Below are 25684 nucleotides of genomic sequence, written 5' to 3'. Positions count from 1 at the left end.
AAAGCCGTCCAGGGCTCAAAACCACTGTTCTGGGATCTTTTAAACAAGAAGGAACAGCTGAGCTTTCCCGTCTTTTCTAATCCGGAAAGTAGATAAAGCGCCAGTGCCCCCAGACCAGGACAGCAGTGAAACGCAGACGCGGATGTGACTGGGCTCACTGCGCTTTCCAGACGTCCTGCCCAACTCTGCCCGAGAGTCGGGTAGAAAGAGCCAAAAATGACCTTCCGCCCCATCACAGAGAAGGGCACAGAGGAAGGCAGACAGAAATCAGAATGGAACCCTTAGTACATGAATGGGTGCCACATAAAGGGAAACTGAGAAAAGCACGCAACACTTCGGAACATTCCACAGGAGGCGACACAACTACTCCTGTGAAGTGAGTTCCCAGAGTGCAAAAGGGTATTTCAAGAGAAGTCACATGGGAAAACACCATCAAAAAGTGCAAGTTTCACTGCCTGGAAACCAGCAGTGTGTTCTATAACATTAATAACAACATTCTCTACCGAGTGCTGGCTCACATTCCAGGTATCTTCTTATAAAACCCTCGCAAGAGCCCAAATAAGCCAGGAAAGATTACTGTCCTCACTTTTATAGGAGAGTAACCTGAGGCTGAGGATGAAGAAACACGAGTGCTTTATCTGTGTGTACAACAGACTATGGGGGGGGAGGGGTGTTCTACGATCTTTCTCATAGCATACCCAGGGACAACACCTGACCAAAGAAAATTTAGACTGGAGCAATTTTTAAAGAGTATATCTGAAGATACGACTTAATGTGTCTGTGCCTGTGCCACCTGCAGCAAAAATGTCACTACTCTGTTTGTCCCTGTATCATAAGGTATTTATGAGAAAATAAATCTGGAGTAACTGAATTACTTCAAAGAACGGTCTTCAGGCTAACACTACTCCTTAATATCACCTGCAAGGCAAGCAGAGAGGATGAACTGGCAGAGTTCAGAGCTTTCTAGAAGAAACTCAGAGCAAGTATTGTTGCTCCTCTTCCACCCTAAGGTCATCAGGCAAGGGGCATCTGGCTTCTGCGCCGAGAGGGGACCTTGCTGTCGGGCAGAGAGGGGGCCCTTGGGAAAGCTACAAAGACACCCTCACCAGAAGCTGGGGGGGTCCCCACCAGGACATGATGGGACAAGGGGGACGCTCCTCTCCTCGGGAAGGTTAAATTCACAAGGGGTACTGGATGCCCACACCTCGTCTCCCACACTGAGCTCGGAGAAGGAAAACACACCCTCGACCCCCAGAGCAAGGGAGGGAGGAGGGAAGAGCCGGGGGGAGAGGCACTTTCTCGGGCAAGGTACTTCACCCCCAAAGGCTTCCCATCTGCGAACTGGGGTGACGAGGAGGAAGCAGTCTCTGGAGGAGCAGCTGGCAGGGGAGGAAGGAGCGCTGGGCTGGGCTCTGTGCAGGGCTGTCCCCAGAGCACAGCTCAGAGCTGCCCGAAATACCCGCAGCCTGGGTTTAGGGTGATTTCCCAGCATCGTACCACTCAAAATGTCACAAGAGGAAAGCGCTTTTGTGAACACGTTAGCTTTCAAAGCCAGGGCGAAGGAAACTATGGTTGGTTCATCCACAATCTGAGCACTCCTGCTGCGCCAGGCACTCCCATCAGTGGGTTCACGGGCTCCGCTCCTGGGGCAGGGGCAGTAACAGGCAGTACCTTCTTGGCCGGGTGAATTCCTTGGATGCTCTTGATGCCTGGAGGGCCGGCTGAGTGCACGTGGGCCCCCACCGGAGGGTGCTGGGGCTGCTGAAGCGCCCCCTTGGTCAGCGTCACCTTGCGGGCAGGCTGCTGTCTCACTTCTGGGGGCTGAGGGAGCCGTTGAGGCTGGCCCTCCAGGTGAAAAAAGCCATCGCTCTCTCCTCCCTGCTGAAACCAAGGCAGCACGCTGGTCAGTCTCCGCACGAGCAGGCATCCCTCCCCAGCATCGGGGTCCACCTCGATCAGTGCTCAACCGAGAAGCACAACCGTCAAGCCTGCCATTCACCAGGGCCACGAAGGAAATTTCTTACTTGACGGGGGTTTGGGTTTTAATAGTATTTTTCAAATTTAAAACTAAGATCTTTAATTACTGTACCCACTCAAGAGGTCTATAATTACTAAAGTAAGTGCTGTTGAGTTCAGTGAAATAGTGCTTGACTTTAAAAATACTTCATACTCGACATGCCTTTTCCATTTTCATGAGCATTCTTGTGAAAATCTGACAGTTTGTATAGGCAGCGGTTTTAAACTTTCAACTCCCACTCAAACCTAATGAAAGCGGGTCATCATCCTGACTCGCCCCGCTGTCCCCCGGCGCTGGTTGTGAATCCCAGGCGCGCCCCAGTGCCTTCCTCCCGGCAGATACAACCCTGAACACTTGGGCTCCCCAGAGCGCCCGCAGGCTGAGCAGCACCCTGGTCGCCCCTCCTCCTCTGAGTCACAAGTACCCACACGTAGGCTGGCCTCCGGCCTCAGTCCTGTTTGGAACAAGAGCAGACCAGCCAGGAGTCTGAGAAACTGAATGAGGAAATTCTAGAAATGAAAGAGTTACTGGAGGCCCAGACAAGTCCTCCCCACATGGCGGACAGGGAACTGCAGGGGGACAGCAGGAAGAAGAGCTGAGGAGGGGTCTGAGGGGGCAACGCACTCACAGCTCGCCGGCCAAGGGCAGGGCGGGGTGCCGAGCACCACCGATCCCTGAGCGCTGGCTGAGCACTAAGCTGGGCAGCGACAGGGCTGCCTCCCAGGAGACCAGGTGAAGAAATGAAAAGCCCAGGCCCAAACGGATCCTCTGGTGAATTCTATCAACTGTTTAAGAAAGACAGACTCGCAATCTGGTTCAGAAAACAAAAGCAGAGGGACAACTTCCCCACTCATTCTCTCAGACTTGTATTACCCTTTTACAAAAGTCAGACAAAGACATCAAAAGAAACAAAAGCCACAAAAGAATATCCCTCATACATATACATGAAAAAGATTCTCACCAAAACACTAGCAAACTAAATTCAGCAACGCAGAAAAAGCATCATACACCATAACCAAGTAAGATTTACCCCAGGAATGCAAGGTTGGTTTAACTCAAAAATCAGTTATCAGACCACATCAGTAGAGGAAAAGACCACATGACCACCTGCACTGATACAGGAAAAGCACTCATAATAAAAATTTTCAGTGAACTAGGAACAGAAGGGACAAATCAACCTGACAAAGGAAATCTACCAAAAATCGACAGCTCACATCATGCTTAGTGTGAGACTAGTCACGGGTATTCGACCTGCACGTTAGTCCCCTAGGGAGCTCTCGTGTGTTAGTGTTCCTGGACTCTGACCCAGAACCATCCAATTAGACCCTCTGGAGCTGGAACCCAGACATGAGCATTTTTTTGTTGTTTTTTGGGGGGTTTTTTTTTTGCAGTACGTGGGCCTCTCACTGTTGTGGCCTCTCCCGTTGCAGAGCACAGGCTCCGGACACGCAGGCTCAGCGGCCATGGCTCACGGGCCCAGCCGCTCCGCGGCATGTGGGATCTTCCTGGACTGGGGCACGAACCCGTGTCCCCTGCATCGGCAGGCAGACTCCCAACCACTGCGCCACCAGGGAAGCCCCAGACATGAGCATATTTTAAACGCTCTTCCAGTGATGTTTTCCAGCCAGGGCTGAGGATGGCTGAACCAGGTGGTTGCCCCCATAATGTTCTGTGACTCTGTGACTCTATAATGTCGGCTATAATTGTCTGAAATGTGATCCTGCTGGGCGTTATTCCAACCTGATGGGAGACTGTTCCCCAAATGAAAACGGACGCACTATGGAAAGGCAGGCCGTTCTGCAGGACCAGGATCCACATGAAGTCAGACTGCTTCTTGTGCTTCTTGAAACTTCTCCATTACATCTTTCATCCAAAAGGTGTGAGCAGGTACCCCAGCCAGGCAGGGATGATGGCCTATTCTCAGCACACAATTTTTCAAAGTTCATATCTTGAAAAGCTATGTGAACACTCTCTAGTTTTGTATATGCTTGAAATTTTCTACACTAAAAAGTTGAAAATTTTAAGGGTATACACCACATATTCCTATCTTTAAAAGCCAGTAATCCATCACTTATTAATTTACTTAAAATCATATTCAAATTATGTTAGTATAAGATTCATAAATTCACTGTTCAAATGTTAAGTCTCACTGTTCTTAAACACGTCTCTTTACATGGGCTGACACCTCACACTAGCCCCCAGGTCCCACCAGAGGCTGTGCCATAGATGCAGGTGGCACTGGGTCACTGAATTCTCCACACAGCTCAGCTACCTAACAGTCTACTGACTGATTCTCCACCGTCTACCTTTTTCACTAATGTGGATAAATGAACTGGCTATTATGTATGGTTTAGAGAAACCAGTGGCTTAGACCTGGGTGAGTCTGTTTTTGTTTACCAAGCCAAAATTTCCTATGCATATAGATGGCAATGAGATATTTACTGAATAAAACAATCAATGGTAGATCAGGCTTCTAAAAACTACGTAGCTCTGAATGTGCTATTAAAAAAGAGATTACAGTATCAGAATACTAGGTTATAGCCACTGTCAATTAGTACATACGTATTTACTAAATGCCACTGTGATACTAAAGAGGCCAGCCTTCAGTTCAGCACTGATACTGGGTGCACCAGAAAACATACTGTCATGCTGTACAAATCGGTAATCAGCTGGTACATGTGGTCTGAAAGGAATGATGTCCATATATACGGTGGACAACATGGTGAATATCGTTGCAGATATTTTCTTTAGCAATCCAGAGCTAAAAACGTAGATGATCTTAAAATAGAAAACAAAAAAAGAAAAAGAGAAGAAAAAAGGAATTCCCTCGCCACCAGTGGTTAGGACTCTGTGCTTCCACGGCCGGGGGGCCTGGGTTCAATCTCCAGTTGGGGAACTAATACCCCACAAGCCGCGAGGAGCGGCCAAAAAAAAAAAGTAGATGATCTAGATAGTGAAGTTTTATTTAAAAAGAAAAGCTTGCACCAAAAATAGGATATTTGCCTATTTTTAAGGTATACACTGTGTGTATGTATTTGGGTGATAAATATGTAACGCTGTGGTGATCTGATGATTTTTAAACTGGGAATTAAGAACAGAAACATTTAGTCAATAAACACCCCAAACAAAAATTCTCTTTGCTGTTATTCTGAGTTAAGAGACTGGTGCTAATTTATGTCTGACAATATTAGGTCAGAGGAACACCCTGAAAAACAAAGTTCTAAACTTTTATTTTCCTTTCAAAACAAGTTTACGTTTTAAAGTAAGCTTGATTCCCATCTGCAGTTCAGAAATACAGGTAGAGTTATCACAAAAAGCCTCTCCATTTAAGACTTCCTAGGAGATGGCCTGAGAAGACACAGTAAAGGACGTCTGTGATCAGAGCGCCTGCAGGTCTGGACCTCGCCGCCTGGAGGTCTCCCCGCTCCGTCTGCATCTCACAAACTCACGGGCACGGTGAGCACCCCTACTACTCCCCGCCCGGGGAGCCTCAGCAGCCGCCAGCCTGACCTGCTCACTCGAGGGGGCCCCCAGCATCTCTAACCCTAAGGTTTCCCAGGCCACGTAACTGCTTTATTCTTCTTCACAGCGTTAATCACCACTCACAGTCCTGTCACGCTCACGAGAACGGGAGCCCCGCGGGCAGCACTGGTCGCCACGCATCCTCGGCTCAGAGAAGAGGACCGAGCCCTGGGCAGGAAGACGACAAGCACTTGGTGAGTCAACGATGAACAAGAAAGAGGGATGCTTCAGGCAGGGATTATAACAAAGGCCCAACTTTTGGGAAAAACTGCTATCGTCAGCTTACTGACAAGTGACGGGAAGGTCTGGGTAAGCTCTGGAGTTACTTATATTCAGGACAATGTTTTACACCTTCTACAGCTACAAATGATGTAATAAACTTTATAACAGAAATTTCCAGGGCACTCTAGGCTCTCCATCACCATGCTGAATGGCACCATTCAACATGCTCCACTCATGGGAAGATGGATGGAGTTGTTTGCTGAATGTCTTCAACTTGACAAGTAGTACACTAGGGTCTGTACAGAGACTGTTTTCCTTCAATCCTCCCTCAAGGTAAATATTATTATTCTCACTTTCCAAATGAAAAACCCGAGATCCTTGGTCACACAGTAAGTGCTTTTAGGACTTCCTGTCTCAGTGGTTCCAAAGCATGGACTCCACACAACCTCGTAGGCAAGGAGCTTATACTAACATAACTATTTTTAGCAGGGTTAGAAACAAAGGGACTAACCATCATTCAATTAAATCATTTTAAGGAAATGAAGGTTTACTATAATGCTCTGCTCTGACATTTTTCTGGAAACCATGCTGAGGACTCAAGGCTTAAATATAAGTAATGTTATTTCATTTTGTAAGAAAAGCAGTTTTTTTCCCAATTGAGAGAACAATTATTTTCTTTCAAATTAGCACAACGAAAAGCTAATTCTTCGGATAAATTTTAAATCCCAGAGTTATTCCGGTTAACACTAGGCAACATTCAACCTACTAACTTCTAGGCTGTGGCCAGAAACATATTTTTTACACCTACTCTCACATTCTCACAGACACAGAAAAAAGGTGAATGAGAACCAAGCCAAACTGAACCCGCCTATTTACTTAGAAGTCTTCTACAACTTGTGCATATAGTTAACAGCACTGAAGGAGATTCCAAAATTATTACTTATGTAAATTTTAAAATACTGTCGATTCAAATCAGGACTTTCAGAAACCTGAAAGTTTCATTAAAAGCTTATTAAGTTACATTATCATCTTAATGTAAGGGAATAACTAGTCATCTGTGGATGGCAGATTACATTCCATTCAAAGAAAGGAAATCCACTTTGAAAGTGCATTTCTCTAGGGTGGCACAGTTCCCTTTTAAATTCTTTGCACAGCAGTGTGTTTAGACATGATTTTAAATACCTTTTACTTCCTCCAAAACAGATGAAGAGAAGAGGAGTTTGACCTGTCTTAGGCCAACCTGGAAATATTTCCTTGCTTTCTTCTGCAGATAAATATCTTTTAATGAACACACTATAAAAATGTCTCTTGAGGGCAGTTTTTCTTAAATATAAAAGGCACTTCCTGAATTAAGTAAGCTTAGGGAACACTTTTTACCAGCTTAATCGTTAAAAAAAAATGAGGTTTGTAGCCACCAACATTAGCATGACAAGTTTATTTATAACAAATTGTTTAAATGTATAGATAAAAATGCCCATTGATATTGTCAGGGTAGCCTGCAATTTGACAGATCAAATCTTATTTTCATTCTTAAACATCATGAAGAAGTGGTATCGCTGGCTCGCATTCACTAGTGAGCAAATTGATTAATCCCTCTCTATAGAAATCTCAACTCTCGATTACACCTATCAGACGTTAAGCAGCATTATTCTAGAGTGACAACACTTGACAAATTCCCCAACCATTTTTCTCAGCCTTTGTGGCCCTGCTAGCTTGTATTAACCCTGATGAAAAATTAATTTTCCTTATCTTCTTCTAAACCCCAAAATCCAAATCCGCCAAACTGGCAACTCTTTCTGTAAAGGTATTATGAAAACCTCTAAAAGATTAATTGCATGTCTTCAGGTGACATTAAATTAATTTCTGTACTCATGACAGACATTTGATACTCCGTACTGAGAGGACAGATAACATTGTCGGGACACAGAGAAGGACAGTGGTTAGGGTCCCAGGGCAGCCTCTTATGAATTCTCCTTTCGATAAGGCCTACTTCACTGTCATGTCAATGCTGCTGATCTGCCAGCCCACAGACCTCACGGAGCAGGTTTCTATTAACTACAACAATGCTGGGCCTGGCCCTGTGATCTTTAGAAAGCTCGCCCAGAATCTGGACAATAAATGATATGCATGCTCTACGAAGTTTCTAAACACAAATACGTTTCATGCTCTAGTCTGTCTTTGAGACTACTACTTAAAGGAGAAAAGATAAAATAAACAGGCTAATAACATTCTTATCCAGGCTCCTGTGTCAATTCCCTGATTAAACTGCTGCAATATGATATGAGGTGAGGACACTTCACATGGGCAGTGTCCATCTATTCTACGCAATAAGCTATCCCTCCACACGCAAGCATGCAGAACGTGTAAAAGCAGCAACTTAAATCTAAACTGCTTCCTATAAAATTCCAGCAACAGGTCTACACGGGCTGGACTGAAACAAAATCCTTAAGGTTAAAGGGATCTCACAAGTGCTTGCTTGGGCTTCCTGGAGAAAAAAAGGATTCAACCGGTAGGTGCACCAGGATTTCGCCTTATGGTGATAACACGGCACAGTTATTCAAGTGCTCTCTCTCTCTCTCTCTCAACATTCTACCTTTCTGAAACTAGTTAGGTTTGGGCAATCTTTTAAAAGCAAAATTAATTGGCCTTTGGAGAAATATACCAAAGCCCTGAGCCTGTGAGGGGATCTGATGCCCCAGGATTCTCCAATTTCTACAGCACAGACCTACCAATCTAAAAAAAGGAAAGGACTGCTAGAAGTGAGACTGCGGTTCACCCAGCAGCAGGGGCCCACGAACTCTGGCTTCTCCAGCAAGAGCGCCCCCGTACGGATGAAGCTCCAGACTCTGGAAAGCAGACGCTTCCAACCTGCCCCGGATGGGCAGCTGGGAAGGACCTACTTCAGAGCGCTAGGCGACTTCCCGGCGCAGGTGACGAGGCTCCTATTCTTGGTAGCTGTTCGAAGTGAGGAGAGGGAAGTTACCCAAGACGCTGGAGAAAGCAGATTCCTTTTCTGCTGGAGAAGGTGGGTTAGCAAATCCTGATTCCTAATTACAAGAGAATTATTTCTGATTTAACCACTTATTTCGCTCTGAAAGAAACACCATATGCCTAAAAACACCTATAAATTCACGTGTAGACATTCTAATTCATTAAAACTGATGCCTGTCCTCTAATGGACAGTAGTCTATTTTGCCCAAATTTAGAGGTCACATGTTTAAGAATGCTGAAAACGTCATACCTCTAGAAGTTATCAGTTCTTCGCACCAAAGTGTTTCAAAGCTCTTAAAAACAATTACTTATGCACAGTAGCTTCTCCTCCAAAAGAAGATTCTAGAATATACATCTTATCAAACAAGCGATTAATCAAGATTCGTGCCCCATTTTTCTTCCTCTCTTATTTGCCTTTCGGCCATCTGACTGCTCATCAGCTCCTCTAACAGGGAAGTGATCAGGCAACAAATGAGGCCCAACTACAACCAGCCACGTGGCCACTCTCCCCACCAGAGAGGAGAGGGATGGCAGGACGAGAGGGAACCAGGGGTCAGCAAGGTGGGAGTCTGGGCTCTCACCTCCTTGGACAGTGGTGCCTTCACACCCACCCCCACTCCCCGTCCATCTGGGCAGGGCCTCTCCTGGCTCCCCTACCTGTGTCAAAGAAGCTTCTCTTACACTCAGCTTCCCAGAGGTGTTTCTCTATCACAAGCCCACTGCAGTTCTGTCCTTTACTACCCATTTCCAACTCACTTTCATCTGACTTGCCTTCTCCTGGTCCTCTAGCATGGCATCAGCTCTTGGGTACTGCCCAAAACCATGGCATCAAGTCAGCTTCCACCAGAAGCCAATGAGTCAGGACAGCTGAGTCCTCCAGCCGTGGCCAGGCAGCTTGGCGAGTCACAGAATGACATACACAACGTGAGCCTTGTTCTGCCTTGGCCTGGGGCGTGGGTCTCCCCAAGAACGAGTCATCACCACAGACTCATCAAACAGCCAAATGTACAATACAATCGCATCTTGTAAACTGAATTAACAAGGATTAATGCTATTTCTGGTGTTATACTCTGCTTACTAGTGTCATCTAAATGTCTACAATATACAGCTGTTACTTTTATAATCAGAAGTACTGTGGGGCGGGGGGGGGGGGAAGGAAACGACAACAACACCACACTGTGTTAACTCCTCCTCCTTGGATATTTCCATAAAGAAACTGTAAAAAAAAAAAAAAAAAAGAAAGAAACTGTAAACAATACCTGTATTTTTAAAGGGAGAAGCTACTAATTTTCTCTATTATTTCAACAAATGTTTCTTAAATATTTATAATGTATTTGAGACAAAAAATGAACTGAAGTGGAAACCCAGCCTCAGTCAGGAGCAGTGACTAGGAGACAGCTCCAGCAGTGGGCAGAGAAGGGCAGGGCGCGGCGGGGGCGTGCAGGCGCCGAGAAAGGGCGCAGCGTGAGTGTGGACGGAGCGGGGAGACAGAACTACAAGAGCAAGGCGGCCAGACCACGGAAAAACAGGGCACGTCCGGAGAACGGGAGGCCGCGAGGGTGACCACTTGTACCCCCACCTGCGACTCCTTCTCAGACTAGAGTCCCCGAAGACTGACAGATGACTCCAAGACCAGCACTTCTGTTTCTAGTAAATCTGATACACAGTGTAAGAAACTCCTTATACTATTTTTGCAACTTCTCTTGAGATTACGTATATCAAAATTAAACGTCCTCCACTCCACAAAAAAAGATCAGGTATGCACACACCATCGCGCTAGAGAAAATTGAGAATAACTTTTGAGGAAGAGAAGAAATCTACAAATGCACACCAACCCCCAAAAGCAAGCTCACACAAACAAATTGGGACCTTTTACGTGAAGCATTTTGACAGCCTTTTAAAAGTAAAATTCAAGAATATCATGACTGGACAGCTGGCTTTCCTGCTGAGGCATTCTGTGCTTCTCCCATTTCTCTGTGTGGCCAGCAGAACAAAGGGCTCTTTACTTAATTTGCTGCCAAATTCTTAAAATTTTCATGACCTCAATTAGAATAAAGCAGCTGAATTCAGAATTTGCTTTCATTTTCTTAAAGAACACTGTAAGAACACACTTTTTCTTCCTTTAACTAAAAGGAAAGGGTAGTAACATCTACTGAGCCAATGCCATGTGCCCAAGCACTGTGCCACTCATCTCACCCATGTCACGACAGTTAACCCTCACAGCCACCCTGGGAGAAGCTTAGCCTCATTCTGAGGAGGACACAGGTTCATCTGGGCCAGGTAACCCGATGCAAACATCTCAAAGATTCCCCATTTCCCCTAACCTGGAAGACAGAGCTGCAGGCCTAATGAAACTCCTGAATAAACAAATTCTGCACGGCACTTGCTCGTCCTAATTCTTTTTTCTGGGGTTTAATCACAGAACATGGCTGAGGATGATTATACTAAGTTTACACTAAGTAAACATTTTACATTTTTATATATGCTCTGTTATTAACCTGAAGAGGTTTTCTGGATTATGTATTGGTTATGAGAGAAATTATGATTGGGGGCAGGGGGGCACGGCACGCTGCACAGCTTGTGGGATCTTTGTTCCCCAACCAGGGACTGAACCCAGGCCCTCGTCAGTGAAAGCATGGAGTCCTAACCACTGGATCACCCGGGAATTTCAGAAATTATGATTTAACAAGATTGCTCTTTTGGTTTCTGAAAATTAAATACTTAAAAGTAGCTTTCTGAGAAATGAGCAAATGGAGACTATTCCTATGTTTTAAATAATAAAAAGAGAACCATTCCATCAACTACAATTCTTTAAGTAGATTACTTATATAAATATTATTCAGGGAGGCACATGAAATTTTAGAAGCAATATTTGCCAACATTTAACACTCTTTACAAGTAGCATTAATTTGTTCCTTTTTAAATCTCACCCAACAAATCAGACAATATAAATGGGAAAAAACTAAAATTCACAAAGAGATTGATCAGCCTCATAACAAAAGGTCTCTTTAAATTTCAAATTCCCTTAATGATTTCAATTTTAAATATAAAATCGGATCTATTTTGATCTACATAGAAATGTTCAAAGACACATTTCTAGCACACAGCTATAGTCACAGCTACACTCAGCCAGGGTACGCCGTCCCTCGCTTTAATTCACCATACCAGGCTACTCCACACAGGTTCCAGCACAGGCGTGATGCAACCCCAGCCACTCCCCAGTCCAGACTCCCCAGTCAGGGCTCTGTGGCCCACCTCTAAACCCTCTCCACATACTCTGCAGCCAGTCAGTACCAACTGGGGTTGGCAAGCAAAATGAAACCTGATCAGCCCTCATCCTAGAAGCCGCCCCTAAAAACTCACTGGAAAGAGTAGACTACTCTCCCTAATCTAGAACTAAGAAACCTAGGAGGAAAAGGAGCAGTAAAAATAGCTATTGTAAATAAGGGTAAAAAGCACAGGATTTAGAAGCCTCGCTCTACCAGTCAGTAGCTGAGTGGCCCTGGGCTACTATCTGAGACTCAATTTACTTACCTATGAAATGGCAATAATAGATCTAACTCATAAGGATGCTGTGAATACATGCTAAACACCTGATAAACAGTAGCTACTACCTATTATGTGGCATAAAATCAGGGAATGTATTTCTAGAAGGGGCCTTAGGAGCATTCCAAAAAGAAAATGGACATTTATAAAGTACCTTCTACGTGTTAGAAGGGCCCCCAAGACAATAAATAGTAGACAAGCATCCAGCCACGGGTCTTCCTCAAACACAGCCACGTTGTTTTCACCTCATCACACCCTCCTGGTGACTGAGGGCCTCAACCTCCACGCCCCACACACAGGAGCTTCGGATTGGCCAACAAAGAACACATGAGGCCAAGACGGCTCCCAAAGGAAGTCAGGTACGACTCTGCGAGCTACAAACCCAGACCTGGTCAGGGACTGTGTGAGAACCGACACCAAGAAATACTTTTCATTACGTCCTTTTGAAAATGCTTCCCATGTCCGTAATGCATTAGCTCTAACAAAGAGGAACAATATAAAAAGACTAGAAATTCTCCTTCGATGATCAGTATGAATTAAAATCACTTTGAAGATAGTATAATTAATGAAAGGGCAGACTGAAAAACCTATAGTCTTAAGACACAGGCTCTTTCACCTTTCAAAAAACCCAATTTAATAAAATCCAAAGATAAATTATTGAATTACAGACAATGAAATATGGAAATGACAAAAGAGAAGACCTTATTGATTCACAATTGCCTCACAGGTAAAAGTTCACCTAAAGAAAACTAATTTAAGCTGTAATATATTTTCAATTTGTACATCAGAATAAGACTGATGCACAAGAAATTTCCGCTTCCCTAACAATCCTGTAGATACGTATTTTGACTGTGATCACCACCAGAGCACAATTTCTAGAACAGCACTATGTACTGCGATAGTCCTGTGTCCTGTCTGAAGACCAACTACTAGAACGAGGAGACCACTGAATGCAAAGAATAGTTTAGTTTATACATTCGATGCCAGTTTAGGTTAGAAAGAAGTCAAACTGACTCTCTGAAAAGTAAATTTCTCTAGAAAACCTTATAAATAGGATGTCTATTGTATTTCTGCACAAACAGAATGTGAAGAAGTCCTGGGCTCACAGCAAAATACAAGAATGTGAACTGACAATGAAATGCTTCTATTAAACAAGTAACTATAAACCTGAAATGCATAAATAATATTCTGCACAGGTACGATATACAAGTCAATCCTCCCATATGCTAAGCCCCTGTCAGACCCTCACCAGGGTGGCTGGTTCAGCTCCCAGCACACAACATAGCACAGCCCTGGGCATTAATGCCATGGTGCATGAAAGGAGAGAAGGACCAGCAGGGACAGAAATAAAAGGAAAAATGAGAGCATACTTAGCACTTACAAGAACTGTCTCCTTTTTGCACAATGGGTATGTTACAAATAGTTCCTACCCACCAAAAAAACACACCAAAAAACCCAGGCCTTTAGGGAAACACTGTTTGTTCTGGTTCAGAGAGATACAAACAAACGAGAGACATTTATCCTCTGATAAGGTGAAAGTTGCCAACATGCTATTGGAGGAATTTTTGGAATAAATCCTAATATACAGAACATGTTGGTTAATTAACTTAATACTTAAGAATTAAAAAGGGAGCTAAAAAACCATTTCAAAGTTTGGCAGACAGCTATTTTCATGTAAAATTCCTCTGTTGTTTTCCTGTGTATTGTAAAATTATACAGCATGATTTTGGAATATGGTCTGATATAAAAACTATATTTTTTCCACAGGAGAAAAAAGCAAATTGAGGTAGATAAATTCTGCTGAAGTAGATAAATTCGTTAGTTGAAGGCTGCCTGTGGACAGCAGAGCTGTGCCCCGCACCTCCTAGTCTGCCGGAGCCCAGAGTGCCCAGGCCCGCACCGCACCACTGTGGCTGCCCAGGGAAAAGGCCTATTCCCAAACCATCGCCCCATGGCCCACCCTCAGAAGTTTCTAACTCAAGTAAAAAAATGAGACACCAACAAAGTATGATTAAAATATGGTCAAAAGCAAAAGGCCACACAGACACCGGAAACTGATGAACACTTGGGTCTTCACCTAAAGATAATAAATTCATACAATATTTAAGCAATCTGATATAATACAGGCCATCTACTTATCAACATTTTGAATCACCATGAACCGAGGTGAGAAACAACAGATTTGCTCTATCACAAATTTTCTTATGGCGTGTGAAAAACTTCACACCTTAGTCTACAAACCTAGAAACAAAAGCAATTAAAACTCGACTAATTAAGCAGCAACAAGGAGCCGCCCTTAATCCAGCACAGCAAACAGCTCCCGCCCGTTCCTAGTGGTGCTGCTGTCCCTGGGTGAACTGAGGATTAGAAGTCCCTTTCTTTTTTTCCTGTAAATATTTTGTGATTTTAAAAGGAATCATCTGTAGCTGGTTTGCTCTAAGAGCCTGTGTCTTACGGTTCTCCCCTTCTTCCCCAGTTTGTAACACAAATTGCACACAATGGGGAGCTGCGACAGAGAGCACGACAGTTACTCGGACCAAGCAGAGTCTGTTGCAGAATTAATATAATTAAAGCAAGAGACGAGTGCTACCTTCTCTAATAAATAAAGACTATACGGCAGAATCAAGGAAGCAAGCATTCTACAGACGCTGACGGAGAATCTCCTGCAATGGGAATCTATCTGCAGCAGCTCTGTTTAGTTTAAGTACTGAATTTATCCAAACTGCAATTACTGTGCTTTACTGAAAATGCTCTAAAATGGGCACTGTTATGAGGTGAAGAAAGAAATGAGGGGTGCCCCACTTCTGAAAGCACATGGTAGGATCACACATGATTTCACTTTAGAATACTGTCAATCCCTTTCTCCCTCAAATGGGGGCGGGATGGTGGGCAATTAGCTTCACCTGGAAGACGGGAAACAGTCTTTGAAACAACGCTGCTTAAAAGCAACACACACACTGCCCCCCCCGCCCCCCGCTGCCATAGATGCTCCCTGAATCTAAAGCTACACACAACAAATTATGTGTTCTGTGGTAAAGGAAATTTTATTTTTAAAACAAACTGATGATGCTAGCATAAATTATCTATAAAAAGAAGCTAAAACTGAGAAACGTCTAATTTAGGAACTGTCACACTGGTTTTTCACTAAGACTCAAGAGACAACTGAAACATGGGTCCCAATTGGAAGCAGGATTTAAACGACAATTCTTACACCAGCTTCAAGTGGGGAGAGGCTGGTCCACATGATTCTAAGACAGGCAACTTTACTTCCCTTCCTTCAAAAATCCTCTCTGGGAGTTAGGACATACTAAGTGAAACATAGATTCCAAGAGGCACTGGTGACCTCGTCAACTTACCCCGCCTGACAACTTAATCACCCTGACCTTGGAGCTGACGTGCGGCCCGTCTCCGCCACCGCTGTTGGCCCGGTGCATGACAGTCCTTTTCGCGCCAGGCTTGGCCTCCGGGGGCCGGCCCTGGAGGGACGCGGCTCGAGCAGTCTGCGAGGGGGGTGGCGGTCCCTCCCCGTCTGCAGGCTTTACCTGCAGGACTTTGTGCTGAGCTGGACACTGAGGTATGGTTCTGGCCTGTCTCAAATGTTTCAGTGGTTTCATCTGCTGTCCTTGATACTGCGTGTTAGCACCAGATGGCACAAAATTGGATGTTTTGGGTGGAACATTTGAAACAGTGGCATCTTGGTTTTTCACGAGAAGTCTGTTTTTCACATGCGGTCTGACCTGTGCCCCCGGGAAGGGTAACAGTGGGTTACCATTGGTGGGCGACGGTGCCGACAGCTGCTCTTCCTGCCCAGCCAGGGCCGGTGGGGGGCAGAGCTGCTGCTGCTGCTGCGCCAGCCTCTCGAGCAGCTCCTTCTTCCTCGCGCCGGCCTGCTGCTGCCGCCGCAGCTCCTTCTGCTTCAGGATTTCTTCTCGGAGGCGCTTCTGTTCTTCTATCTTTAAGCGGTATAACCTCGTTTCTTCATCTTCATCAGGAAACTGAAGCAGAAAACACGCATGGTTTAGAGTACAAGGCTAGGTGACAGTTCCAGTCTGTTTCAGCAAACTTAAGAAAAGGCACTTTCTAAAAACCCTTTAATTCAGGATTGAAAGAAGCCGTTCAAAATCTGCTTATAGACTTTAAGTATAACTCCTTCCCCTGGGGAGGGAAAAAAAAATTACACAGCTAAAGCTAATTTGGAAAATCTTATCAGAATATTAAAAATGAAATAATGTAAATTTCCACTCATTTACAACTTTGAAACCAATTAAACTATTCATTTAAGATATCAAAATATGTTTGAAATGGAAACTGCAACAGTAGGGAGGCCTCGCTGTCACACAGGTTTTATCTGGCTCTCCTCTGACGAACCAACAAAAGGTGGGGTGTAAATGACCTGAAAGGGTCTGATTAGAACTATTGATTTTTCGTACAGAATTTTCAGCCTGATCTCAAACTCATTTGTCACAGAATAATTGCTTATAATGAACAGCACAAATCAATCTCTCTGACCTTGAACTCATGCACTCTCCTCAGAATCAAAATGCTGCCAATTGCAGTATTGGAATATTAATGGTATATAAGGAATGCCTTTAATATGCCAGTCCCAAAACATTCTGAAAGTCTATCAGAAGAATCTTTGTAAAAAGTCCAATAATTTTCTTAAAAAAAGCATCCAGGGGCTTCCCTCGTGGCGCAGTGGTTGAGAGTCTGCCTGCCGATGCAGGGGACACGGGCTCGTGCCCCGGTCCGGGAAGATCCCACATGCCGCGGAGCGGCTGGGCCTGTGAGCCATGGCCGCTGAGCCTGCACATCCGGAGCCTGTGCTCCGCAATGCGAGAGGCCGCAACAGTGAGAGGCCCACGTACCGCAAAAAAAAAAAAAAAAAAAAAAAAGCATCAAAGAGGAAAGTTTAGCATTTGTTTAAAATTGTAATAATTTTCTTTAAAAAAAAATCATAGATATCATCACTCACAGATCCTTTGCAAAAGAATATAATAGGATTTACTCTACCTAGAATTCAGCTGTTAGCAAATAAACCTTAGAAGTTAGGAATTATAAGACCACAATGTAGCTGAAGAGTTGGCTGGTGCCCCCAGAGCCCGTGCACTTGACCTACAAGACACAGAGCCAAGCCCCCTCACTGGGGCTTGCTTGTCATTTTAGCAGCAATCCTGATCAACTCAGTCACCTAATTTCAAAGTCTAGGACAGACCTGAAACAGAAAATCTTAAGTTGGCTGAGGGCTACACAGAGCTAGAAGTGACATTAAGGGGAAGACAGAAAAACAGAAGTTCAAAAAGTACAAGGGCCAGGGCATTCTGGGGAAATAATAACAGGTCCAGAGGACCCACTGTTTCAAATGCAAGAATAATTAACATTCACTAGGATTTTTCCCCATGTAATCAAAAAAGAGTTAAAGTATGTTCAAGAATATAGGTAGGAATACTTCTAAATAGATTTGTCCTTCATTGTATCATTACCAACTGGGTGCATATAAGAAGATAAACCACACTTACCTAAGCAAAACAAACAGAAGGTTTTAAAAATAAAAAAAACACTTTACTCCTGGTCCCATTCTATGTGCACAGAAAATTAAAAGCAAACAAATTAAGACACGCACCACTTACACTATGGCCACCTGCAAGTTCCACTTCACGCACAAAGCATCCATTTTATCCTACAGAAGACTTCTTCAGAAGCCTGCTTACTAACTCAACTATTATGAAAGGGACAAACGTGGCTAGTGGTATGCCTAAAAATTCACTTTTCTCTTTTTATTTAGCCACTGTTACTACAAAAGTATATGTGACTTCATTTTTGAGCCAAATCCATTTACACCCATGAGTCAGGAGCTAGCTATATAAACTAAAAGCAGGATAAAATTTTTAGCAATGATTTCTTTTTATAAACTATCCCAATCCCGTCTGTAAATCTACATGATTTTTTCATATACTGATTTTAAAACCGAAATGTCACCCTTCTTCTAATAAGATGTTATTAAACGTTAACTCAGTATTTTCACTTTATACTTACATTTCTGACTTGGAAACATTACATTACAGCTGCTATAATAATTTATTAGAAGAAAATCTGACACACACACCCCCGCACTTTAATTGATTGAAAGGCAAAAAACAGTTAACGCTTGTTTTTATTATGATTAAGGGCTTATATTCTCATCTAAGGAAACTTTGTGCCATTATTTTATGAAGTTAATAGATATACTTACTTATTACATTATATATATTATTATTAACGTAACTTCCACGTACTGGTCTCTTGCCACGTCTCAGGCACATACACCCAATAGTTAAGGAAACTGAGGCTTGGAATAAGTGAAGGAACTGGCTCAGAGCCGCACTGCTAGCGACAGCGGACCATTCCAAGGGCGTGTTCTAACCTGTGCTACACTAGATGCCTATGCTTCATCAGAACCTACATTATACAGATACTGCCCAACTTTTGTATCTATAATTCCAGGGAACAGCCCGCAATGGAATCCTGACTTCAGGGAAGCATTAGACAAGCGCATTCACTTCTTTTACAGGAGACCAAGGGCCTCAAGGGGTTTGTCTCAGGCATAAATTTTACTGACGTAAAGAAATTTTTTTTAAAAATGTGAAAGTTTGTGACTAATACTGCATTAACACTGAACTGCCTCTAAGCAAAACATAATCAAGTGGCCAAAACTAAACAAAGGTACAAATAACATCTCAATTGGAAATCATGTAGAATACTGACTTGCATTTATTATTTATTCTTACAACATTTATACCTATTTAGAAATCAGCAATAATATACACAATTCAGAACAAAACACCCCTCCCCATCTTATTTAAAGGTCTAAACTGGTCCTACCTTCTAGAAGTTCACAGTGTAAAACCAGAAAAGCCACAGGAACATAAGAGTAAATGTAAGGGGTCAGCTAACTATGGCCCATGAGCCCATCCAGCCCAACGCTTGACTTTGTCATAAAGTGCTACCAGAACACAGCCATGCCCATTGATGTAAGACTGTCTATGTTTGCTTTTGTGATAAAACAGCAGAGTTGAGTAATTCTGAGAGACAATTTGGACTATAAAGCCTAAAATATTTGTTATCTGGGCCCTTCAGAGAAACGGTTAAGATCCCTGATATACACAGATTCTGTAACACACAACTATAACTGTATAAATACATGAATACAATCTGATATAGTACCAGTGAGAATGAAAGTGTATCTTATATGAATATGGCTGTTAGGTTAAAAGAAGGTGGGATGATTTTGTGAAGAACTCACTGGGTGAGAGTGAACTGAGATAAGAGGTACAGACCTTGATTATAAGGTCTCCCTGTTTGAAACCAAACATTATTTTTTAATTAGAAAAAGAAAAGTCCTACCTCTGGTTCTGTTTTTGCTTCCTCTTTAGGCCGGCCCACAGGGCTAACTGGCTTGACTTTCACATCAGCCTTCCCCTGCGCAGTCCTGGGCCCCACCCCGGGCCTCGTGGGCGGTGACGTGCTGATAATAGGCTTTACTTGAGCCCCGGCTGGTGCGGAGGAGCAGCGACTGTTACTCACTTCTATAACATGTGATGGTGCTATTGGTAATTCACGCAAATTACTGTTTCTTGGAGCAGTTGGCTGCATTTGCTGCATTGGTCGTTTGGTTACATTCTGAGAAGTTGTGTTCTATCATCACAAGAAGAAAGAAATTCTAATTACAACTGGAAACTTGGGAGAAGAAACATAAAAAGGCACATTAGACTGAAATATTTTTAAAAATCATTCTAACTGAATACGTGACTTCTCCTTTGGGGGGCAGACACCTTCCTGTTGGTAAACATTTTTTCCCTGCATAAATGCTTTCTGCTCTACATAGTAACATACCCTTACTGATAAGGACTGGGGCTGGGAAAGGTACCATACCTGCCTACAGACAGGCTCCTCTTTATGGATATTACACCAGGTGACTTACAGGATGGGGACAAACATTTTTAACAGAATCAGCAGTGCAACAAGGACTCCCGCACAAGGAGTCAGCTGGGTTAATGGCACCACCACTGTCAATGGGTCCCCTAAATTGAAGGCAGAACAAACAAAGAACGAAGCATTAAGTTAGTGCCCTAAGAAAAAGGAGAAAGATGCCCATCGCTCTCATCGGGGAGGAGACAGTCAGGTCACGTTCACCCTGAGGATCCTTAACAGAGACCCAACGCCTAGAGGAGTGTGGAGATCTGTGAGATGGCTGGGGGAGGACTGCATTCCACGGCTGCTCAGCTCAAGACTGGGGGTGTCGTCTGCCCCTGTTCTTACAAAAGGAAGCCCAGGTTACAAAGCACCCTCTTTCCAGATCTAGAAATCCTTTCTCACTTCTTACATCATTTTAGTCTCAATGTTACTTTAAGAAACAAAGAGGCGGGTATGAAAAAACTGAGATTAAAAGCAGCTAAGTGACATGCTTGAAGCTCAAGGTCAAAAGGACCAGTATTAAAGGGAAAACCCAACTATCTCACCTTTCAGCCTGGAACTCTAACCCTGAGCCTCTTTACACGGTTAGTTATTTAATGGAGGGTAAGACAGTAACCGTGACTAGTCTTTGACTTTTAAAGCGACACACATCTCCCAGTCTCTTTCAATGCACGACAAGCCGCACATCTGCCGATGGTACTCGAGAGGTAACCTCACAGATCAACGCAGTCCATCCCCACGATTAACTATAAGCTCCATGAAGGCAGGAAATGTGTCTCTCTCGTTCACTGCTGTATTCCCAGGAACCAGAGTAGTGCCCAACAACAAAGGATGTTCAAGAAACTCCTCCTGAATTCATTTACTTGTGCATTCACTGCCCACGGAGACAGAGAGCCACTGGCAAAGGCAGAACGTTTATCACCCCAAACTACTTTCTGAAGTTATGCATCAATTACTAAGGCCATCTCGCACTACAGGAGGATCTAGACACACAAGGCCCCGCGACATAAAAGGTGCCCCCGGAAGACAGCTGAGGAACTGGACACTTACATGCCTTAGCCCCTGGCGCTGGGGGCACTGCGTCCGACTGCTGCTTGGCTGAGGCGGCCCCGTCTGCATGTGAGGCCTGAACTGGGGCTGAGCCGCGGGCATCAGGGGCGGGGGAGGAACAGAGAGGTGGTGGTGCTGGTGCGGGTGCGGGTGCGGCGGCGGCGGAGGCGGCGGCTGGTGCTGCGAAGGTGGCTGGAGCGGGGGCGGGAGCGGGGGCTGCTGCTGGGGCTGCGGGGGAGGGGGCAGAGGAGGGTGCAGGGGCCCCTTCCAAGCCAACAAGAGAGAAGCAACAGTTTATCATGTACGTACTGCTCGTGTTCCAATTCAGCCATTTCCTTAAAAACCCCAACACCAGAAAGAAGCTTCAAGTGGCACTAAAATTTCATTTTAGATTTGTTGATGAAGCTGATGCTATCTTAAATGCAGTGATAAGCCAAAAGCTACTACCCTGCATTTTATATTTGCCCTAAATCCTTTAGATCTTGAAATTCCAGGAATTTATCCTAAGGAAATAACTAAGGATGCGAGCAAACACAACCTCAAGGATGTTTCCTGCAGCACTGCTTCCAATACCCAAGGACTGAAACCAATAAACATGGCCAGAAATAGTGACAGCCGTAAAATGTCAACTTGTGCAGTGTTTTCAAATGCCGTGGTGAAAGAGAACTCATCACCATGAGAAGATGGTAATAACATGTTAACTGGGAAAAGAAAGCATCATGATGAGGATGCAAGCACTAAAGAGACTGAAAGACATGTGCACCCAAATGTTAGTGGTAACTGTCTCTAGATGGTGGGATGACTTCATTTCCTTTTCAAATTCCTATCTATACTTATTTCTGCAATGCAGTGATTATATATATTACATTATATTGTATTATGTATATATATTTATACACACACACACACACACACACACACACACACACACACATTTATATATATTTTGGTTGTGCAGAGCAGCTTGTGGGATCTTAGTTCCCCGACCAGGGGTTGAACCCGCGCCCTCGGCAGTGAAATCACAGAGTCCCAATTACTGGACCTCCAGGAAATTCCCAAATTATACTTTTTTAATAAAAAGAAAAAAAACATTTTCTCCTACTGTAACACCTTATATAATAACCATTTTCCTGTTCTTACTTTAGGTACATATTCCGTGTGTTTCGAAATAATCGGTTCAAGCCCATCATCATTACATACCTTAGCAGGAAGCTTAAGACACAAGGAAAACATACTGGGTAAGACAGGTATCAGACTCAAGGCAGCTGATGAAACATAAAACACCAGCAGAGGGCACTCAAATCTCTCAAATAATGAGGGAGCAGCAACCCTTTTTTTCCCCCACTACATATTGCAGAAACATAATTTGACAAAGAACCTTATCTCCTGTTAACCTTTTAAGAATCTTGCAATGATAAGCAAAGGTATTATCAAAACATGCCCTAATTTCATTAGCAATGTATAGTATATCCTTTACAAAATCTTACTACTGAGTTTTTTCATTTCCCAAAAAATGACAATCACTTTCTCCATTTCTCCTACGATTAAGGAGATAAGCAATATTGTTAAGGAAGTTGTCTTTAATAAAGAGCACATTTAAGTTGAATACCCTCGTTCTTTAAATAATCGCCACATCTTGGCAGACTAGAATAAAAATGTGAAAGGTTTTAACTTGAATTCTGAAACACAAAACCAGCCCCTGACGCCTACCTGAAGGTTAGGCTGTGTGTGGGCGGGCAGGAAGGGCTGTCCAGGGCCGGGCAGGAAGGGCTGTCGAGGAGGGATGAACGGCCGTGCTGCTGCGGACCCTGGCTGGCTGAAGTGCAGAATCCCCACCGGCCCTGGCGGCTGGAGGGCTGGCCTCACGGGCCTCTCTCTGGGGAACACAGGCTGCTGTCCTTGCTGATTAAACGCTGGTCCAGGCTGGGTGAATGGTAAGGGGCTGGGAGTGGGCACAGGGTGACCACTGCTAAGAAGCGTGGGAGGAGGTGGCGGGGGAGGGGGACTTCGCTGTTCCAGAAAGAGATGGCTCGGGAACCTTGGTTCACCTGAAACGGAAGGGCGTTGCAACGTTACTGCCCTCTGGTCACACAGAACACACACTTCACAGAAATCAGTTTTATGTACTGTCTTACTATGGACGAAAATTACAAGAGGTTGGGTGTGAATGTCTGAAAAGAATTCTACATTTCGCCTCTTATTTCTAGACTGCTTCATTAGTCATTTTCTATAGATGATTTCCTCCTTTGTATGAAATTTTCACATTTCAGATACCAATAATGTCCAATTTTAGCATCTGAAATGACAGGCAGAAGGGCTATGGGACAAAAATCTGACACTCTTATTAACAAAATCTCCTATTGGGAGCTAAATACCGTTTAAAACATAAGCATGTTCAGGCACGTCGCCCCACGCGGCTTTGCTCTGTTCCTCTGCGCCATCCTTTACCTCCTAAGAAGAAAGGGTCTCGCTCCTGGGGAGGCGGCGGGGCCCTCCACTGGTCCTGAAGAGGAAGCCGCGGGGGCTGGCTGAAGCTGTTGGGAACAGGTCCAGGTGTGTGCTGTGGGAACTCTGGAGGGCCCTGAAGCACAGCAGGAAAACAGGGTGGAAGGCAGGAAAATGAACGGTAGTTTTCAGAAAGGTGTACATGTTTTAAGTTTTCCTCTGCAAAAGTCAAGGAACTTATCTCCTGAAGCCGCCACCCCTGTATATACACACACACACATATATATATATAACCTCATGTTACAAAATAGGTGATTCTGCCATAGTGAAACAGTCAAATGTCAAAATGCAGCATCTAAAAATTAATTCAATGTTTTAACAGCACTACAAAACCAGAAGGATATTAGTTTTAAGCTTACTGAAATCCATGCAATTACTGAGCTTCCTGTCCACTAATCCAAGAGACTAAATGTCTACTTTCAGTGTTCCTGACACTCTTCTCAAACATGCTATTCTTTGCTACCTTTTTCACACAACCATAAGCCACAGCTATGAAGTTGCTTTATTTCAACAGAAGAAAAAGAAACTGAATGTGTACCATAACAAAAATCAGCAATCGCTGACGAAACAGGAAAATGTGAAATGTTTAAGAAACCACATTGCTACAAAAGAAATAATACAGTCAGATTCCATTGGCTAAAAATTCTGAACTCTTAAAACAGATTACCGTTTTTCCATAACTGCAGGTTACCAGTAGAACTCTACAAAGACAAATTACTTCACTTTTTAGCCAATATTTTATAGTAACTTTAAATGGAGTATAATCTATAAAAATTTTGAATCACTACATTGTACACCTGAAACTAATATTGTAAATCAACTATACCTCAATTTTGAAAAATTACTTCATTTTTCAGTTGGCCTTTCAAGCATTTATGGAGATTCTTTTAAAACACCACATTTACTTAAGAAAGCCTCACAACTTTTTTTCACTTCTTTATCCAGAAATTCATTGATTATACATACTGTATCATCAAAATAATATTCATTTAATAACACCTCATTCTTTGAAGTATTTCTCAACTTTCAAAAACCACACTTCCTTCTCATAAACTTAAAATTCTAATGACTTTTCTGTCATTTTATTACGAATTAGCTGTTCTTTCTAAATGTGACATCATATTATAACACTGAAAATGCTTCTGCAAATTACATTTGCCTTCCTTCTCTCTTTAAAGGTCTGCTCTATCCACAGTGTTGTAAGAATAATGCAAAATGAACACAATAAACACCACAAACCCATATGACCACTGGCTATATAACATTAACGAAATTAGATTTACACACAAATGTTACATCTTCATAAAAACACATGGTACTGAAACATATGGATCAGAAAGTTGCAAAGCTTAAATTCTTGTAGTCTGTGTCTACCAGTTTAGGTGAAATCAAGGGTATTCTCACCCCACCAGTGTTTGACATCTGACATTAGGGAACATCACTTCTCACTCTAGATAAAGGCATCAATTAAGATACAACTGAAGCAAACAACATCAGAGAAATGTTGGATTTATAACTGAGAATACATACTGTACACACTCACACTAAACCAAAAGCTTTTGACCCCTAACAAATGCATACATTTTATCGCGATGTTTATTTGAGACTTTACTAATATGATGCTTTGATATGGATATTCTTCAATATTTACTACTTTTTACTATGGTAATAATACGCTCGAAAAACACATTTCTAACAGCATCGGCTATCCGACATTGGTACTGATCACATCTGCACTAGGAGTTTCGATGGACTTGCCTTCTGTCTTTCACTGCCGCGTTCTTTCCTCGTTTTGAAACTACTCTTATTTTTATGTGAAGCCGATGAAACACGTGGTGTGCATTTGCATGGATATTTTGCCAGGTAACTTAAAAAGAACAT

At 43.4% G+C, this 25684-nt stretch overlaps 1 protein-coding gene across 8 annotated transcripts in view; it reads right to left on the bottom strand.

Moving 5' to 3' along the window:
• The window catches only part of RBM33 (RNA binding motif protein 33), a 117018-nt gene that overhangs the window by 16819 nt on the left and 74515 nt on the right, over positions 1-25684 (bottom strand). For 2 of the 8 annotated variants that reach the window (XM_067747569.1, XM_067747572.1), the window contains 6 exons: positions 23747-23879; positions 23009-23346; positions 21299-21562; positions 19679-19969; positions 15655-16293; positions 1672-1881 (listed from right to left, as the gene is read on the bottom strand). In XM_067747569.1, coding sequence (XP_067603670.1) covers positions 1672-1881; positions 15655-16293; positions 19679-19969; positions 21299-21562; positions 23009-23346; positions 23747-23879 — 1875 coding nt within the window. Of the gene's footprint in view, positions 1-1671; positions 1882-3960; positions 5708-15654; positions 16294-19678; positions 19970-21298; positions 21563-23008; positions 23347-23746; positions 23880-25684 lie in introns of those variants that run through there. The other 6 variants (XM_067747570.1, XM_067747576.1, XM_067747571.1 and 3 more) reach the window with 5 other exon arrangements.

Source organism: Pseudorca crassidens, chromosome 8, assembly GCF_039906515.1.
Source record: "Pseudorca crassidens isolate mPseCra1 chromosome 8, mPseCra1.hap1, whole genome shotgun sequence".
In the NCBI taxonomy this organism is placed as follows: Eukaryota; Metazoa; Chordata; class Mammalia; order Artiodactyla; family Delphinidae; genus Pseudorca; species Pseudorca crassidens.
Note: the sequence above shows the minus strand (reverse complement) of the source record. Positions and strands in the feature narration are given on the sequence as shown.